We start from the raw sequence: 20,622 nt of genomic DNA on the forward strand, positions 1-20,622 counted from the left end.
TCAAGCTAATTAATGTTATTGTTTTTGTCAGCTTGTAGTCAGACACCAAATAACCCAGTAAAATCCAGAAAAATCACATTTCAGTGTATCAGATGCATTTTTGACAGCTGAACTGGTTTATTATTTTACTTTACTAGTAGACCTGCTAGATAATGCTAACCAGACACCACCCATGTCTAGATAAGAAGGTAATCTACTTTCTGTTGGAGATATTGCTACAAGAAACATATTCATATGTGTAAACAATATAAAAACATTTATTTTCTTATTTCTTCCGTATAAGAACTCTTTTGCAAAAGAAATGAATCACATGAATAATGACATTATTTACAAATATTTCATATTCAACGTACATTGCATATGTAAAATAACACTACCTGCTTAGTTTTGCCTTAAGCCAAACGGGACCAAAAGCTCATTAGTGTCATCTGAACTGGAATGGCCCGGAATGTGCTGGATGTTCAACTCAATTCAGGCACGTTTAACTGAGTGTGACTTTTGCTCTGGATGATGACTTTGGCTGACTGGTGACAGGGACAAAGAGTCCAGGTGTTTTTTGTGCTGGGTGGGTTTATTTAGTAAGTTGTAGCAAGCGGCCACAACCAATTTGTTTGGAATAACACAGTAAACTGGCATTTGGGATTAAATATTTATCTGTTGTAGTAAGGCACTGGGAATGACCTGTATTTACGGTACGGCTCAAATGTACAAATTTGAAACAAAATAGAGATGTACATATATACCTCAAAGACGAGTTTCAAAAATATCTGCATTTATAAGCGAGGTCAACTCGCATTAATTCTCCTGACCGTTTAATACTGCGTCAAATATGAAAATAGCTCTGCATAACTTATGTAGCTGGTTGATTTAACAACTAGCTAATGTCTGAGATTGAAGAAGCAGGTCTGGCGAATGCACAGCATTCGTGAATCGATCAGGAGCCCCTCCCTGCCATTGCTGGTCTCATCATGTCTGCATTTATTTAGATAGGCCTTTGCTCGTTGATGTTCCGGCCCTGATGATTCATTGATAGTTTTTTTACAAAACTAACAATGGAAAAGGGAGGTGGCGATGTGGGTAGGCTTGCTGAAGATGGTAAAGAGCACCCTGGCAATCCACAGGTTTGAAAAGCTTCACATGGGCCAAACCAGACAGCAGAGAGAGAGATACAGACAAATACAGAGAGACAGACAGAGAAAGAGAGAGACACATAGACAGAGAGACAGATACACAGAGAGAGACACACATAGACAGAGAGACAGATACACAAAGAGAGAGACACATAGACAGAGAGACAGATACACAGAGAGACACATAGACAGAGAGACAGATACACAAAGAGAGAGACAGAGAGACAGATACACAAAGAGAGAGACAGAGACAGATACACAAAGAGAGAGACACATAGACAGAGAGACAGATACACAAAGAGAGAGACAGATACACAAAGAGAGAGACACATAGACAGAGAGACAGATACACAAAGAGAGAGACAGACACACAGAGAGACAGATACAGAGAGAGAGACAGACAGAAAGACAGACAGACATACAGACAGAGAGAGAGAGATACAGAGAAAGACAGGTACAGAGAGACAGAGAAAGGGAGAGTGAATAAAAAGGACTAGTGGTGGTCTTCTGAAGTTCTCTAGGTGTGCTCGGATACTGAGAACTTCCCCATGACATGGATCTCTTATGAATCAGCACAGAATCTAAGAGAATGTAATGTGCTCAGCAGTGATCTGACCAGATCCCATGATACTACAATGACTGGCCAAAATACAGAACTCTGAGGCTGATGAGCGTTCCAGGATTTGACTCTTCACACCTAAAGAACGGCATCTGTCTATGGTTTGCTTCTTCCAGGTGACAGATCTGTAGACTCCACCATGATCCTGCAAGATTCCCGAGGCACAGGGAGGGACGGAGAGTGGAGATCTGGGGCCCATTTAAGCCCAAAACGGAAGGCGGAAGGTCTCTATCCCAGCTATATCCATGATGACCTGAATGCTGGGCTATTAGGAATAACGAGCCTTACCTTCATGAAAGTTATAATCCATTTGGCACTGAAGCTGAAATAAAGCATTTTCTTTTTTTATGTATCCTTTGGAAAAAACAGAAGAAATATTTCCTCCTGAAGAATGTCAGAAGAACTTCACCTTGCCAGTTTGGGGGAGGGTCCCTCTGCTTCCGGAAAGCTGAGAGTACAAACACCATAACAGGAATGTGTGTGTGTGTGTGTGTGTGTGTGGTGTTAGTTTTAATAATAACTGGCCAGATGTGAGGGCACTTGAGCGTTAGGGTGTCGAGGGACTCCTGGGCCCGGGTACATGCCCCCCCCGGGTGAGTTCCAGTAAGGGGGAGCCGGCCCAAAGAAGTTTGAGGAGGTGACAGGCACTGGGGAGGGGTGTGGGGGGGCAAAGGCCATTTTCTGTTGAGGTGGGGGGTAGGGAGGGGCGTAGCCCAGCTCGGGGGGGTACTTGTAGGCGGGGGGCTCGGCAGGGTGCGGCTGCAGTGCCTGGGCGATGCCGTGGAAGTCGAAGCGGTAGGCATAGCGCTTGCCATGCACCTTGGTCATGATGCTCTTGTCATAGTAGTAGCGCAGCGCGCGGCTCAGCTTGTCGTAGTTCATGTTGGGCTTGCTCTTCCTCTCGCCCCATCGTCGCGCCACCTCGTCCGGGTCCGTCATCTTGAACTCGCCGCTGGTGCCCTCCCAGGTGATGCACGCCGCGTTGGCGCTGTCCGACAGCAGCTCCAGGAGGAACTGCCACAGCTGTATCTGGCCAGATCCTGGGGATCCAGTGTGGGGGGGGGGGAGTGCAAAGGCAGGGGGTGCAGGAGAAAGTTCCACCAATGAGTTTCAGCAAAAATGTTTTTATTTTCGTATTTTATTTGCTGTATTCTTCCAGGTAGCCATCAAACTGGCAGCTGGGCAGCACCTACACCCAACCCTGGCTTATCAGCAGTGCCAGTAAACGGCATTTTCACAAATTAAATAAGAAAAAAAGGCCACTTTTAGGTTACACATTCCTGCAGACAGAGGGGGCTCTTATACTATAAACCTCGGTCTTTATCCAAACCATTTGCACAGATATGAATGTTATGCACGTAAAAAGGGCCAGTTTCACCATTATTTATTTGTAGCTGGAATGGCAGCTCTCTGAGTGGTATGACAGCACAGTCACAACTTGGACTGAGAATCGCATGGGCGCTACGTGGCCTGATGAGCCCCCCAGGGCAGGAACCTGTGAAAACATGCTGAATACAAGAGCTCACCTGGGTTAGCCAGTCGGCTGCTGGTTGGACCCAGGATCTGGTAAGGATCTGATTTAGGAGAAAGGAAAGTTTGTAAGGAGGCACCTAGATGATGTACGGTATGAGACAGACGGCACGGCAGCTCCGAGGCAGGCAGTGCCACCGCACGCCCCCGAGGACGTGGGTTCAGATCCCACACCGGAGGCTGTGTGTGCTCTCCTGGTGACATGCAGTCAGGATATCTAGGAGTTTCTAACTCGCCTGCTGTGTGTGTGTATCCTGTGATGGACTGCCATGCTCTCTCCATGGTGTACTCCTGCCTGGACAGGCTCTACACTGCTCCCCATGTGATCCTGGACAGGCTCTACACTGCCCCCCATGTCATCCTGGACAGGCTCTACACTGCTCCCCCTGTCATCCTGGACAGGCTCTACACTGCCCCCCATGTGATCCTGGACAGGCTCTACACTGCCCCCCATGTGATCCTGGACAGGCCCTACACTGCTCCCCATGTGATCCTGGACAGGCTCTACACTGCCCCCCATGTCATCCTGGACAGGCTCTACACTGCTCCCCCTGTCATCCTGGACAGGCTCTACACTGCCCCCCATGTGATCCTGGACAGGCTCTACACTGCCCCCCATGTGATCCTGGACAGGCTCTACACTGCCCCCCATGTGATCCTGGACAGGCCCTACACTGCCCCCCATGTGATCCTGGACAGGCCCTACACTGCCCCCCATGTCATCCTGGACAGGCCCTACACTGCCCCCCATGTCATCCTGGACAGGCCCTACACTGCCCCCATGTCATCCTGGACAGGCCCTACACTGCCCCCCATGTGATCCTGGACAGGCCCTACACTGCCCCCCATGTGATCCTGGACAGGCTCTACACTGCCCCCCATGTCATCCTGGACAGGCTCTACACTGCCCCCCATGTCATCCTGGACAGGCTCTACACTGCCCCCCATGTCATCCAGGACAGGCCCTACACTGCCCCCCATGTGATCCTGGACAGGCTCTACACTGCCCCCCATGTGATCCTGGACAGGCTCTACACTGCTCCCCATGTGATCCTGGACAGGCTCTACACTGCCCCCCATGTCATCCTGGACAGGCTCTACACTGCCCCCCATGTGATCCTGGACAGGCCCTACACTGCCCCCCATGTGATCCTGGACAGGCTCTACACTGCCCCCCATGTGATCCAGGATAAGTAGTTGAAAAATGGATGGACTAGTTAAGAAAGGGTAGTGGAGTCTGGATCATTTGCTGCGATGACTCTGCCCGCCATTCAGATTAGAGTGCTAAGATGACCATTGCACGTGTATGAAAAAAGGGGCGTTAGCATTTAGCATTGAAGGGACAGTTAATTTAGCTCAAGGCAGAAGCAATGAAGCATTTAGCATTGCAGAGAATCTCAGCATTTAGCACTTCAGGGAAGGTTAATTTGACTCAAGGCATTAGCATTTAGCATTGCAGAGAAGCCTTATTTGACTCAAGGCATTAGCATTTAGCATTGCAGGGAAGCCTTATTTGACTCAAGGCATTAGCATTTAGCATTGCAGGGAATCCTTATTTGACTCAAGGCATTAGCATTTAGCATTGCAGGAACAGTGTATTTGCCTCAGATTGTTAGCATTTAGCATTTCAGGGATGGTGTATTTGGCTCCAGGCATGACACGGTGCAGGTCTGAGTTACCTGGCTGAGTCCCCGGCTGCTCCGTCGTCTTGGAGACACTCTGTGTGACTCCTGGCAGTGAGCCTGGGGGACGGGACGTGCAAGGTTTGGAAAAAGAGGCGGAAATGGGCACCTGCCCCTTCTTTCCGGAGGAGACGGCCTTGAGACGTGGCGTCTCACCAGGCGCTTCATGGGGCTCAAGGAATTTCAAGGTGGGCGGGGCTTTGTTATCACCTGAGTGCACCGCGTGCAAATGGCAACTAGCAAACACTCACCTCTGACTGACTTCCGCTGCTTCACGACATTTCCTTACGATCATTTTAATGTTTCGCTCACCTTTCCCGACATGCATGGGCCCCGTCCAAGCTGCCTGCCCTGGAACTTCATAGGGGGTGTCTGACAAGGGAGGAGGGAGAGAGGTGTAAACGCTGAGAGGGTAATGGCTAAGATGGATGCTTCAACAAGACACGCCCCCTATTTGTATGAGGGGGTAAATTCACAGGTTGCTTCATGCTAGGGCAGTCACTAAGGAATATATAAATAATTGAGTGCCGATTCATCTGACGTTTCATTGAGAAATAAAGTTACTGTTTATATTTAAGCTGTAACATATGAAAAGGAGTGGGGTTGTATTCCAATATATCACGACTGCGATTCAGTAGTAGGCACTACACCTCAGGCATTCCAACGTTAGGCATCCCAATTAACTCAAGTTTAACGTATTGGACAGTATAAGGAAATCGGCGGATCTGCCGAAAAGGCACCCAGACACCGGGCAAACATGCAAACTCCACACACACACACACACACAAGCAGCGGTGTGCAGTGACAGCGCTTTCCAGTGCACTCCTGTGCCGCTAGGCCAGCACGCTGTGCGATGTGAATATCAACATGGCATTTCATGCAAGGACCGCGATTGTCTGCTGGGTTCAAACCATCGACAAATTGCGCTAAAGCATTTACTTTGTCACAGGAAACCGAACTTAATATGCTTTGCAATTTTAATGATGGTTCCTTTTCAGCATTATCTATTATAGGTCTACAAATTCAGTCTGAAGTTAACTGCCGCTGCATTTGCATGACCTCTGCATGCCATCTCCGAGCCAACCATATCATTTTCATCCCGTTGGACTGTGTGGGGCGTTTGTGAGAAATTAAGCAAATGAGTGAAGAGGAGAAAGGCGAAGAAGACTGGTCAGAAAAAGCCATTCGTATTTCGCTGTATGAAAATATTTGGTATTTTATAGTAACAATGAGCAAAAGCAAGTGATTTGTCGACAGTGCTTTGTGTCTGTTGGCGCAACTCTCAGGAACACCAAGTTATTTGACAGATTGTTGGTAGATATAAGCTAAATTAAGGTAGATAAGTTCTACATTTGGCTATACAGACGCTCCTCTACTTGCGAATGAGATATGTTCCGAATGGCTGTTCATAACTTGAAATGTTCGCAAGTTGTTATTCAACATCATTTTAAGCGTATACGTAAGTACAAAGAACTAGGACGCTGGGAGTTCGCACGCTACGCTGCTGCGCGGCGGGAGTAGCGGCCAGAAGTTGTACTAGGCGGAATTGGCGCGCAGAGAAAAAAAATTGATGTTGTGGACAGGAAACGGGAGCCCAATGAACACAATTTGGACTTACAGTCCTCTTCATTCGTATGTCTGAAAGTTTGTAAGTTGAAAGTTCCTAAGTAGAGGAGCGTCTGTATAGTTAATTTTCTCTAAATATCACAATCGTGATCTTTTTCTAGTTTCGTTCAGCCCTACTCAAAATACGCATTGCCTCAACAAAAGTTAATTTATGCTAATTGGTTATTGCGTACCGTATTAAGTAGAATGATGTGCCTAAGCAACAGGGTAACCTTCATTTTAGCAGCAATTATTTTCACATGCAGGGATCACAATAAGCAACATAAATTAAGGCAAAGTGATGACAAAGACAGGCTAGGCTGGACTGAGAGGCCACGTGGCACATATCTATGGGATAGCTAATCTTGCATTACTGGGTGGGTCCGTCAAACCTGAATGTCTTCTAAGATGTATTTGCTTTGCAGTTGCGCCATGGTGATATTCAAGTTCTGCCTTGCAATACTGACAGATGACTGCATTCTTATTCACTTGTAATGTGAAGTGCTTCCACACAAATGATGATTTCGCCGTTTATTTGGATCGTCTTCCCGCATGTGCCGTCTACCTTCCACCATATTGCCGAGTAATCGAGATGGAAATTTTTAATCAGTGCTTTTTTTAAATAACCGAGTAATCGAGTTTAATCGAGTAATCATGACCGCTCTATCCATACCATCCATTGCGCTATAAATACTGGCACAGAGCCCAGGTTGTACCAGTGATTTCTCAACAAATGCGCTATTCAGAATGAAGTGAATAAAATTCACCGGAGATTCTGCATATGACTGAGCCTGAGTTTGAAAAAGAACCAGGGGCCAGAGACTGTAACACCCTCTGGTGGAGCAGTAGGGCACTACAGGTAGGGGTCTGCAAGGTGAGGTCAGCTTCTGGCTGCTGCAGGCCGGCACCAGGAAAGCTGTGCATCCCTCCCACCTCACCCCATGCCACACACTTCAGGCTCTGACCTCACCACCCAGAACTTCAAAAACCACTATCAAAAAAGGGCAAGGCTAAATCTCTGTGGAGTTTCAGCAGAGTGAAATGCAGGGAAATGCTGCCCCCTACTGGCCCAAAACAGAAACACAACAGAGAAAACTCCACATGCTAGGCTCAAATACATTTCAGAACATATTTTTTCTGGTAGTTTCAGTTTTACCTTTACTTAAACATTATTATGCTTCCATAACGGTCGGTCACTGGCTTTACAGAGACGCACCAGCAATCCAAAGAAAACAGCAAGTGAGCAGCTCACTCAGAAACTGATGATCCAGGGATAAACTGCATCAAAGGCCCTTATTTTACTTTCTTCTGACTTCTCTTTGGGCAATACACTCTTTTCACTAAATATAATCAGAAATGTTACCTCTTTCTGTCCATGTGTTACTAATATTTATGTCTCGCCACCTTTCTGGCAGCAAAGTCTGACATCCCTCTGGATCAAATGTCTTTTTTTCACCATTTTACCTCAAAATAGCGGCAAGTGGCAGAAACTTTTCATCTGTTGAGCTCAGGAATCATTAATTACATTAAAACGAGGTCCAGCGGCCTGCTGGGAGTTTCACTTCCTGCCTGCCTTACCTCAGACAGCCCCTCTTTGTTTGGCCAGCCATTTACCACCCCCCCCCCCCCCCCCCACCTTGTTTTTCTCCATGAAAGGAAACCATCGGGGGGGGGGGTTAGGGAAGGAACACGGTATGTTATTTTTGGATGGGGTGCAGTCCAAACAAGACACTGGAATTCAGGCCCAGAGGCGGACGTGAGCGACTCAGCTACTGTCTGTGAGGGGAGAAGGGCAGCCACCCCGGAGGGGGGGGGTGGTGGGGGGGTGGTGACAATGTCGCCCCCTGGAGGGTGCTGCTTCCAGGAAGCGGGAAAACAATGACTGCATCTAATGGGACACAATGATAGCTGAATGTAGACCGGGGGCGGGGGGGTCGGCAAACCCAGGGGACTGGACAACAGAAAGGTGTCAGTTCTAGACTCAGGAGGGGCTCCAGTAGTGTCCTACTGTTAGTTAATCATTCAACAGGGCTTGCTCAAGAACCCAGCAGCACTCTGGGTATTTCATATTGAATGAGATACTTGCGCATATGCAAACCCAGCTTATGAGCTGAAGGAGAGCAGCTTGGACTTAGGCGGAGGCTTCAATGGTCCAACGGTGTGCAGCTCGCCAAACACGCTAACCACACGCAGAATACTGCCACCTGTAGCCCTGGCAGCTGAAATGCGGCCACAGGAGCTTTAACTTCACGTTTTGTTCTCCCTGACAACTAATCAGTGACCATAACAGCATCATGTGACTCAGCAGTAGCGCCTTATTGGTGGGGCCCTTATAAGCCATGTACTTCCATTGGCTCGGCACCTAGGAGGCTCCTGCCTATCAGTGTTATTGCAGCAGGGTGTCCCGCTGGCGACCCGCTTCCTGCTCAGAGGAACAATGAAGGAACCCAGGAACAATGAGGCGGGAACCGATTCCTGGATTGTGTCAGGTAAGTGATTTAGATTCCGACGGCGCACGTCTGCCTATGGCCGTAAATCTGGACAATAAATCCACAGACAGGAAGCGTTTAGTGTGTCGGGTGTGAGGGTGGGGGATTAGGGGGGACAAACTGCCTGCATCAGCAGCCTGAAAGCACCCCCCCCCCCGATCCCAGATGAAACACACATGGTTCCTTACTGTCCATACATAGACTTCACCCCCGCGTCTCTCCTACAGTACTGTCAGGCCCTCTGTGTTATTAGCAATGCACTACTGATCCTCTCATCAGGATACCCCCCCCCCTCCCCCATGTGATGTCACATGACCGAATTGGTCATGTGGCTATAGAAAATGGACTCCTGGTCTATGTGCTTCAGCAGGAGCTGAAGTCCATTTTCTCCAATGTGATTCCTATACCTCAGGGACACTGTGATACCGAAGGTACTTCTGCACGACTTCCAGAACCCATAAGTGCTTTTACAGCCCAAACATGACCGTGGCTCTGTTATGAAGACAAACTTGACCCTCCCAGCATAGTCATGGCATCACCATACCTTCCTTAGCCACCGGTCGCGTGTGGGGCTGGTCCATGTGAGATGGGACATTGTAGGACAACGAAGAGCTACCTGCAGGACAGGGGAAACACCAGAAGAACATCACTGAAGAATGTATTCAGGTGGGGAACATCAGAAGAACATCACTGAAGAATGTATTCAAGTGGGGAAAATCAGAAGAACATCACTGAAGAATGTATTCAGGTGGGAAACATCAGAAGAACATCACTGGAGAATGTATTCAGGTGGGGAACATCAGAAGAACATCACTGGAGAATGTATTCAGGTGGGGAACATCAGAAGAACATCACTGAAGAATGTATTCAGGTGGGGAACATCAGAAGAACATCACTGAAGAATGTATTCAGGTGGGGAACATCAGAAGAACATCACTGAAGAATGTATTCAGGTGGGGAACATCAGAAGAACATCACTGGAGAATTTATTCGGGTGGGAGGGGGACATCAGAAAACATCACCAGAGAGTGTATTCAGGTGGGGAACATCAGAAGAATATAATTGGAAATGTCTTCAGGTAGAGCACGCTGCAGCAACAGATGCACCTTAACCTGTTTAGTGATTGGCTCACAGCTGCAGGTCAGACATGCCCCCCCGCCCTCTAATCCAAGTACTGGGGCCCCAGGAATCACACTCTACATCCAGGTCCGTGTCTCTGGTTGGAGAATAACTGCTCCGCCCCTGTGCTTGGTATTGATTGGGGGGGAGAGAAAGCAGGAGGCATCCAGACTGGAAAGCGATTACCGCCTGCTGTAGACGGGGGCCAGCTGGGATGTGCGTGGTGGCGTGGGGGTGGGGGCGTTGGGGGCTGCACATCCGGCTGGCCCAAACGAGCCAAGACAGAATCCTTAATTATCATTTTTAATTCTCCTATTGCACTTTCCTGTCCTGTCAGCAGATGGCGCTGCAATTGATGGGGGTCGGGGGGGGGGGGGGGGTGTTAGGGGGTGTGAAGCAGCACACAGTGACCCACTGCCCTTTTGACACCACTCGTTTAGGACAGTGTTTACTGGACAAGCTGGGGCAGGCTGACCATATTGGCCACACAGCTGGAAAAACAGCCCCACCATCCAGGTGAACTGGAGGCCATGGCAGTGTCACTGCATCGCCCCTTGGTGACGTGCCCACATTGGGCCCAGTCCCTGCTCCTCCCACTGGGTCTCACTCACCGCTACATGTAGAGGTAAACCTCACTTCCAGAAAAGTTTCCCTCGCCCTCTCCCAAGAGAAACTGCAGTTTATAGCACGGAAGATGAATTTCCATCCATAAAGTTCCATTTAGCATAGGATAGGGGACCCTGGGGGCCCGTAGAGCAGGCGCGGGGGGGGGGGGGGGTGCAAAGACGTGTCGTAAATTGAGGAAATGCTGGTATTATCATCCGACTCACGCAAGCCAACCCACCCCCCGAAGGAACGTTAGTGTTCATGGTCGGGGGTCCCTAGTGCTGGTCTAAGTTCCAAAAAAACTGAAAAGCTGTGATAGAGAGGATCACTACTAGAACATTACGGGGGCATTTACCACATGGAGCAAAAAGACAAAAAAAAAAAAAAGGAAAACTTGATTTTGCTCACAGGAGGAAGACAGTAGTTCCAGATGCTCCGGGAGAACAGAGGGTCTGAATTATGAGGAGCAAAGTTCAAAACTCAGCGAGAAGCTTTCAGAAAGTGCCGTCAAGCTACGCGGGACTCATGCCAGTACGTAGAGATGTGAAAAAAGAGCATCAATGCATCACGACTGGCTCAGGAACTGAGGGCAGGATCTGACTGACCATAAGTTGGACAGCAGCCCAACACGGCGTTGGAGATAGTGGTCCACAAGAGAGGGGTCCTGACTTACTCTCCCTGAGGTAGTGCAGGTGGGACATAAGGACGTCAGCGCTGTACGCGGACGTGAGCCGCAGGAAGTCATCCTTGGCCATCCTGCAGAGAGCCTTGCCGTCGGTGCCCTGAAATGCCGTGGTCTCCACCTCCAGCAACCCGTATTCCTTGACCGCCCAGTCCAGCCACTGCCGCACGTGCTCCGGGGTCCACAGGCCGGGGTCTGTGGGGGACAAGTCGAATGTAAGCTAGTGCTGTCACCTAGGCAACCAATGTCGCGGTGCTGCATTGATATAAGCTGACTGCTACCACACCCACAATTAACGGGAAGTATAAGATGGGAACATTTAGCGTAAAAACACAAGATACAGTGGTACCTCACAACTGGAAATTAATCCGTTCAGAACTCCGGACTGAATCCTAAAAAGTTCGAGTTCTGATCGAATTTTCCCCATAAGAAGTAGTGGAAAACCAATTAACTGGTTCCTGGCCCCAAAAAATGACACTGAAATATGTTTTTTTTTGCATTTAAACACAAAACGAACTGGACAAAACAAGAAAAGCATATACAGTGGTACCTCAGTTCTCGAACTCATTAGAACTCGATTTTCTTAAAAGTCGAACCAACCAGTTAAAAAAAAAATTACCTAGAACTCGATCTGAATCTCAGAAATCAAACCGTGAACGCCGACCTAAAATAACGCGCAGGAAAATGAGTCATGTGGCACGGGGACGGAACGGAGACAAAGGCGCAGACGTCAGGGTATCGGGGAATACGGGGTTTAATTACAGGTAAGGCAGGCAAAACGCAGACGGACAATACAATGACCGGACTGTGGAAACAAACTGAAACGCGGACTAAAAACAGAGGACTAATGACAACAACCAAAAACAGCTGATCACACAGGGATTACACACGGGGTTAACGAGGGGGCATGGCACACGGAAGGAGCGGACGATCGGGGCAGGACACATTGTTTTTTTAACTTTACACATTGTTTGGATACATTTATTTTCTGATTTTACAGATTACTGTTTTGATAAATGTACTTACAGTATATGCTGTTCTTATTTTATCTGGTTCATTTTGTGTTTAAATGCAAAAAAACCATATTTAGGTGTAATTTTTTGTGGTCGGGAACCAATTAATTGGTTTTCCGTTATTTTTCCGAGTTTTTTAGGATTCGATCCGGAGTTCTGAATGGATTAAGTTCGAGTTCTGAGGTACCACTGTACTATTAATCCTCCCATTGAGATAATAATGTTGAAAATTAACTAAAACAAACTGAAAATGGGCCTTAATGGAGGCATAGACGTGATCAATAAAAATTATTTTCCTTACCTCGCCATTTAATTACAGCACAACATTATAACAGTTATTAGTTTACAAATATTATCACTATCATTGTCATTATCCTCAATATTATTGTTATGCTTTGTTGTTGCCCACAAGCCGCTGGTCACTATGCAATGTTGCCGGGGAATTCTGTTTCTCCATGGCGACGGGGCCCCTTCCGTTCCGTCGTGGCCGTCACTTCCCCCAGTGAGCCGCTAGCTACGTCGCCCTCCAGGCCCCTAATTAGCTACCATCAGCTGGCTGCTCGGAATTAATTAGCGCGGCTGAATTTTCATGATACCTTTTGGACAATGAGAGGGACTGAGCGGGCCGGACAGTGGCAGGCAAACCGTGGGCCGCTGCCACAAAGGCTTCAAAGGCTCTGGTGCCCCCAGGGCCCGCGGCACACGACCGGCAGAGTGCGGCGGCCGCGGGAAACCGCTCCGGCAGGGGCCGCTGAATAAAAGATGAGTCTTTGGACGCACAAGCCGTCTCGGGGAAAAAGGGTTTTCATGATAATTTGTGTCCATATTGTGATTAGAATGAAAAAGGCCTAACAAGTGTAACCGACCGGGGGATCCGAAGGAAAATAAACACAGAACCGTGAATGTACTGTGGATTTTATTGGTATTAATACAAATTATCTCAGCTTCCCCCTAACACACACACACACACACACACACACACAGACACACACACAGACAGACACAGACAGAAACACACACAGACACAGAAACACACACACACAGACAGACACACACACAGACACACACAGACAGAAACACACACAGACACAGAAACACACACAGACACAGACAGAAACACACACAGACAGAAACACACACAGACACACACAGAAACACAGACAGACACAGAAACACACACACACACAGACAGAAACACACACAGACACAGAAACACACACAGACAGAAACACACACAGACACACACAGAAACACAGACAGACACAGAAACACACACAGACACAGACAGAAACACACACAGACACAGAAACACACACACACACACACACAGACACACACACACACAGACACACACAGACACACACAGAAACACAGACAGACAGAAAAACACACACAGACACAGACAGAAACACACACAGTCCATGTATTCCTAGTTTTGTGGGGACTCTCCATTCCTTTCTCTGGCCATAACCCTAATCCCAACTATAACAACCTTACACCCTCCCCAGCTCTAACCCTAACCATAAGTAACCAAGCAAAATAAAATAATTTTATTTTCAGTTTTTTAATTGCAATCATCGATTATAAAATTGAGTTTCCCCTAGTGGGGCCCAAAAAAATGGTCCCCACAATGTCAAATATATGTTTTTCTATCACATTTGGTCTCCACAATGTAATACATACATAACCCTCACACACACACACTCTTGATGATGGTGATTCCCGTGATGACAGCCTGTCTAGCGCCCCCTACCTGCCGGGACAATGACCCTCCTCTCGCAGGCTCCGGAGGTCGCCAGCAGGCCACTCTTCTCATCAGCATAGCAGCCGTAGGGGGTGCGAGTGGCGTCAGTGCCACTGGGCTGCTTGGTGCCCTTCAGCAGACAGGGCGGCGCCAGAGAGTCACTGTAAAGTGGGGAAGGCGGGGGTGGGGGGGTGATGCGAAGGCTGGTATGAGGGTGACGTGGGACCCCCTCCTAGAACATCGGGTAGCTTTCCAAACACTGTCCACGTTTTTAACCCTGACAGGTGATTCTTACACCAGCAGGGTGTTAATAATACCAGCTCTCTGCCTAATCGGCCTAATAAAACAGTCAGCCAATGAGCATTCGGCGTGCTCAAAAAGCCACCGTGACTTTGCTGGCGCAGCCGTTAGCATAACCCTTAGCCGTTAGCATAACCCTTAGCCGTTAGCATACCCCTTAGCCGTTAGCATAACCCTTAGCCGTTAGCATACCCCTTAGCCGTTAGCATAACCCTTAGCCGTTAGCATACCCCTTAGCCGTTAGCATAACCCTCTGCGGTAAAGGGGAGTGCGCCCACCCACCTGGAGCCGCCGTTGATGTGCTCATATTCCCGCTTGATGCTCACGTGACGGGCCGGGCTCAGCCACTCATGCTGGGGGGGCAGGGGGTGAATGTCGGGGGCGGTGCCGTAATCCTGGGATCCTGACGCCGTCATGTCCGGCTTAGACAGCGGGGCAGCGGCGGCGTACGGGGGCTCGAACAGGGACTGGTCTTCACTCACGATGGACAACGCCTCCTGGGGGTCGGGATAAGTAAACACAGGTTCACGTTGGCCCCCTCTAGTGGAGATACAAGGAACAACACCATCTCACATGTTACCCCTAGGAGCAGTCCCACCCACAAACACATGGGGGCGCCCTGCCGCCATGCCCAGTCATTCTGTCCCCACCAGAATTTAGGGCCAACCTTAAACTGTCTGATGGAATGTTCTAGCGAGTCAGGTAGCAGGGTAAGGAGTCTGGATTTAATCTGACCGACTTGATTTGCCCAGTAAAATGCCCCTTTGTATAAAGAGGTAAGAAAGTATCCCATCCAACCATCTGCTTATACTGGTTTGGGCTGTGGTGTGCCGGGACCTGGCAGGATGAAACACTGAGCTGGGTGCCAACCCCCCCACAGGGCACACACACCCACAGACACACACATGTTTATATTCATATCTTTGTGGGGACTCTCCATTCATTTCTATCGGAAAAACCCTAATCCCAACAGTGACGACCTTAACCCCTACCCAGCCCTAACCTTAACCATAAGTATCCAAAGAAAATAGTCTGGCAATTTTTATTGCAGTCACAGGTTTTTATGAAATTCAGTTTCCCCTTGTGTGGACCGAAAAGGTGGTCCCCACAATGTCAAAATAACCAGTTTTTAATCACATTGTGGGGACATTTGGTCCAAACAATGTAACATATACATGACCTGCACACACACAGAGGGCATTTTACAGATGCCAGTTATTCTGACTGCCCATCCTGGGTCTGTGGCAGGAACTCCAGGCAAAGGAGAACAGGGGAACCGCAAATGCCCTCCAACCCGCAACCCGAGAGGCATCAGATTTGTTTCCATACCTTTTGCCATGACAGTTTTACCCAGAACTCAAGACAAGAGTCACAGGGAGGAAGACGGTCACCCACATCCATGAACACAAAGACACCCCCCCTGCACAGCAAACGCCCGGGTTCGAGGGAATCAGGGGGGTCAGAGCTACCCCGAACTCAGCCAGACGGCCAGCTGCTTCCTGAGGATGCTTCTCCTCGACGCCAACATCCTGCTTTCTCCCGTGTCATGACACACGGACATGCTGAGGACGTCATGTGGCAGTCTCGCACCTCTGGAGCGTCCTTTTCTGCACGGGGGGGGGAGGGTGGGGGTCGGCGACTCCTGTAATCAGTGGTGAGCTCTTCAGCCACCAGTGGGAATACGATAAGTATACCCACATCCTGTTTTCCGACAAAACTCAGCAAACACGCCCTGAGACCATCAGGAATGGCAGCTGATAACCAGCACCCCTCACCAAATCCCTCGGTGGTGGGGGGGGGGGGGGGGGAGGGAGGGTCCCTAACCCTGACCTGGGTATGCAAACCGCCCCAAAACAGCAAGAATACCCCTAAAGGGATGGATTCACAACTTACAAAACTTTGATCCCGGGACCCGCTGTTTGACTGCTATATCTCTCCTAAAAAAAGGAACTCAACACAACACCAAAAGAATCTCAGCAAAGGAAAGCCAAAGGAAAAGCACGCCATATCTTTTCAGATCTTTCCAACATGACTATGCGAGACATATTTTGCTTCGGAGAATGAAATGTGTGTGTTAAGCGAATTGCGCTGCCAATCTGCGAGCTCTGCATTAGTGTTTTGGAGGGTGGTGGTGTTTACACGGAAAATCATTGCGCCCCCCTCCCCTTTCCCACTTTCAATCCTCGCCTTTCCGCGACGCCTTGGCTCTGTAAGAAGGCAAACGGCAGTATAGGTGATGGAAATATACACTCTGGGAATCGTACAAATCTGCCACCTACCAACCCTGATCTGCATTACAGCAAATAGAACATTACTTACTAAAAATGTGCAGCGTTCCACAACGGTAAACATGAGGAGAATCTCAATCAATATTCCTCTATGAAAAATTTTTTTTTTATAAAGTATAAAATTATATAATTACAATCTAGACAGCCAAAACAGACAAAATAGGAAATTTATTATTTTGTATTAGCACTACTGCAACCTGTGGGCTTGGTGTAAGGAGTTTATTAAACATTAGCAGTCTGTAAATTGATAGTGGCACTGTTTTCTTGTCAGGCAGTGTTGCGACCAGCTCCCCAGCTGAGGTATCGGGTCCTTCACGATAGTGGCACTGTTTCCTTGTCAGGCAGTGTTGCGACCAGCTCCCCAGCTGAGGTATCGGGTCCTTTGTGATAGTGGCACTGTTTCCTTGTCAGGCAGTGTTGTGACCAGCTCCCCAGCTGAGGTATCGGGTCCTTCGCGATAGTGGCACTGTTTCCTTGTCAGGTAGTGTTGTGATCAGCTCCCCAGCTGAGGTATCGGGTCCTTCGCGATAGTGGCACTGTTTTCTTGTCAGGCAGTGTTGCGACCAGCTCCCCAGCTGAGGTATCGGGTCCTTCATTCGCTAAGCTACTCCTGTCTCTTGTCAGGAGGTGCAGGTTTGGTTCACGGTTTTGTTACATTCGTGCCCATTGGTTGTTTTCGGTTGCTTGGGCAACGTTGTCATGCTAAAAGACGTCCAGTTTCTCCAGGTTCTGTACTTTGAACATTTCCTTGGCACAGCTGAGGTGAGGGACAGAAAACGGGGCCTCGGCACTGAGTACCTTCCTGTCACCCATAGCCTTCCAGTTACACGGTCAACGTAGGGGCGGGGGGGTAGTATTGCAGGGGAGAGGGAAGCGGAAATCGCCGCAGCGACGTCACCTGCTGGAGCCAAGGCAGAAGTTCAGTTGGGAAGTGGCTCTCCAGAACAGGAGAGAGACCCTCTGCAGGAAGACTGTGGACTTCTGAAGAAGCTGTTCTTCAAAGCAGAGTCATTATGCTCCTAAGGGGGAAGAGGCCAAGAGGAGGGTGTGGTCTGCAAGAAGGTCCCTTCCAGGCTAAAGAGTGAGACCCATGGCTGAGGAACCCAGTGAAGCCAGTGAAGGTCCTCAGGGTGCCTGCAAGGCAGCCAGTGGGGGTATCATTCCGGGGGGGGGGGGGGGGGGGGGGGGGGGGGGGGGGGCTCGGGAGTCCGTTTGTTTGAGAAGGAAAAAGGAAATCAGGCCATTTAGTCTGATTGTGTAGCGCAGGAAGTCTGTGCAGAGGCCATCCTGCATCCTGGACCGAGCTGATCAGGGGAGCCGGCCGAGAATGGCCGTCTGTATGAGGCGCTCCGCAAGCCGCTCGACTCCGGCAACCTTTCACTTCTCACTGCTGAACCGCACGACAGAAATGACCGTCAGCGTGACAGCGTTTCAGATCCCGCAATCGTGCCCGGGAGAGCAGCTCGGAGTTTTTTCCTGGAGTTTATTCACATAGAGAGCCTTTGTCCTTAAGATGAGGACATACCAGCGAAAAAAATAAAAATAAAATATAAAACACAGCACTTAAAGACTGTGGTTTACACTCTAAATACACGTTGCAGATATTTACATATAGAATACTCACTTTACATTCACTTGTATGATTAAAAACTGGACAAAATGCCCATTCACCACGACCTGAACCATCTTATTTAGATTATAAATGGAATATCACTCATAACAAAATATATAGCTTTCAAACTAATGTCTGAATTTGGTACCTAAAAAGACAGTGTAGCGTATTGGTGCGCTGGATAATTTCACTTTCCTCCAACAGTCAAAGTTATTCAGCGGGTAATTTGGCTCGCTGCAGATACATCAGGCGCACCAACGCAGAACGTTAGTTTAAAGTTTACATTTTTACTTTCGGTATGGTTAGAACAAAATAGATTTTATTAAGAGTGCTGGCTGGACTATTACTCACTCCGTTACTTATACTACATGACAAAATACAACTAGCCCACATATAACTACGACCATCTCATAACAGGCAAACTTTTTTAACGTAGTATATTTTTTCAAACATGCATAATATAATTCCTTATATTTATATGTTTATATATATAGTTTTTTTGTTATAATAATTTCTTCAGCGGCAAGCCCGCTGTGAGCTCTGTCCAACTTTGACAGCGTTTTCCATTTAATCTGCAAATAATTTGTATTTTTATTTTGCAGATTAAAAACAGATGAAATGAGAAGGACACGTCAGTGTCCGCGGAAGCAGACAACGAAATGTGATAATCGGTTTCAGGAGGCGAATTATACAGCGTCCTGAGCACCGCGGCGGGCCGGATCAGATCAGTCTCCCGGTCCGATGCCTTACCTTAACACTCTCATCCATGTCGGGCAATTATAAGGGAACCCCAAAAATAATCCAAACATGACACTTTGCCGCATTAAATCCACAAATCCATGTGTTACGGCGGGATGGAGATGGAGAGAGAGAAGGAAAAAAGTTAAGTGGAAGATTTTACTGACAAAATGTGGCAAGTGAAGTGAGTACGTATGCGAAGGAAGCGGTGTGTGTGTGTCACTGCAGTCTTCCCTTCGTTACCGCTCCCAAAAAGCAGGATACTTGTCCCAATGAGATAAGCAGAGAAGACAATGGATTTTTTTTCTCGTTGAATATTTTCCCTGGAAATGTTTGATGCATTCATCTTTAACATCTGCGACGCCTTTCCAATGTACACGTCACGGGCATTTTTTTCCAAATATTTTTAGACTCAAAACAGCGATATGCCCGTTTATTAAGTTTGAATTTTTTTGCTTTCCATATTCACATAAATATAAACATTTTTAGATTTTGTAATACATATACGTAATAATACAAATCCCTCCAGTTTTCTATGAATTAAATTAAACTGTCACCTAGAGAATTTAAGTCGTCATTTCAGTCTTACCTCAGCCTCGAACAGAAACGGGCTGAAGACAAAATGCATGCAGATGCATCGCATTAAAGTAGGGAAAAAAAACATCGTAAATCAAGCTAAGGGAACTGCACAGGCTCCGTGGCAGCGTACCTGTGACAGGGAGTTCAGCCGCTCCGGCCGCCCACGGTCCCCGGTAAGCTCTCCGTGAAACACCATCAATAAAACCAGGCCGGACCGTAACTGCTGGATGCCTCAGGCTACTTCCACATGTGTGTTTCCTTTATCCGGCATCGGGCCGAGTGATGGATAGTATATCTCCCCGAATGAATGGGGGGCATGTTGGTCGGGTTCAATAATAAGACCCTTGTTTCGGATTCGACTGCCCCCAAGCCTAACCCCATCCCCTGACTTTGGGGGAATTGTAGGTGCAAGATTAAAAACAGACGGATACGATCAGGCATTAAATCATTGGCGTAAATGATACATATAGTTTTTCCCCCAATACTATCACTACTACTACAGATGATAATAGTAATAATAATAACAATATGAACAACAACAACAACAACAACAATAATAATAACAATATGAACAACAGCAGCAACAACAACAACAATAATAATAACAATAATAATAATAATAATAATAATTATTATTATTATTATTATAACAGCAGCATTTATTTAGGTTTAATTAAGGAGGAGACTGCCCCCCCCCCCCCATGAAACAGCCTCCATCAGTGAGGCTGTATTTCTGCCAGCTAACCATGCCCAGGGCAGCCGGGGGCCTGGAGCGCCGTGCAAACAGCCTGCCCCGTCACGGCTGGCTTGAGGGGTCGGCCTGTCTGCTCTCGATTTGGGGCTCTGCTTGGGGGGGAGGGGGGTGGCCCCCTTGGGACCCTCACAT

The 20,622-nt window shown here is 48.0% G+C and overlaps 1 protein-coding gene across 2 annotated transcripts; it reads right to left on the reverse strand.

Moving 5' to 3' along the window:
* Window positions 1–95: 95 nt before the first annotated feature.
* On the reverse strand, window positions 96–19,956 carry LOC111850594 (Friend leukemia integration 1 transcription factor-like). 2 transcript variants are annotated; one of them, XM_023824634.2, is made up of 9 exons: window positions 19,867–19,956; window positions 14,802–15,016; window positions 14,229–14,380; window positions 11,454–11,657; window positions 9,600–9,671; window positions 5,274–5,333; window positions 4,959–5,021; window positions 3,276–3,323; window positions 96–2,789 (listed from the first exon to the last, which is right to left on the reverse strand). In XM_023824634.2, exons 1-9 carry the CDS (start codon window positions 19,930–19,932, stop codon window positions 2,260–2,262), a joined length of 1,410 nt encoding a protein of 469 aa, XP_023680402.2. In that variant the 5' UTR covers window positions 19,933–19,956; the 3' UTR covers window positions 96–2,259. The 2 variants fall into 2 exon arrangements, with proteins under 2 accessions (XP_023680402.2, XP_023680403.2); XM_023824635.2 differs by lacking the exon at window positions 19,867–19,956 and adding an exon at window positions 19,170–19,418 and having other exon boundaries at window positions 230–2,789.
* Window positions 19,957–20,622: the final 666 nt, after the last annotated feature.

The sequence above is a fragment of the Paramormyrops kingsleyae genome, chromosome 24 (assembly GCF_048594095.1).
Source record: "Paramormyrops kingsleyae isolate MSU_618 chromosome 24, PKINGS_0.4, whole genome shotgun sequence".
NCBI classification, from domain to species: Eukaryota; Metazoa; Chordata; class Actinopteri; order Osteoglossiformes; family Mormyridae; genus Paramormyrops; species Paramormyrops kingsleyae.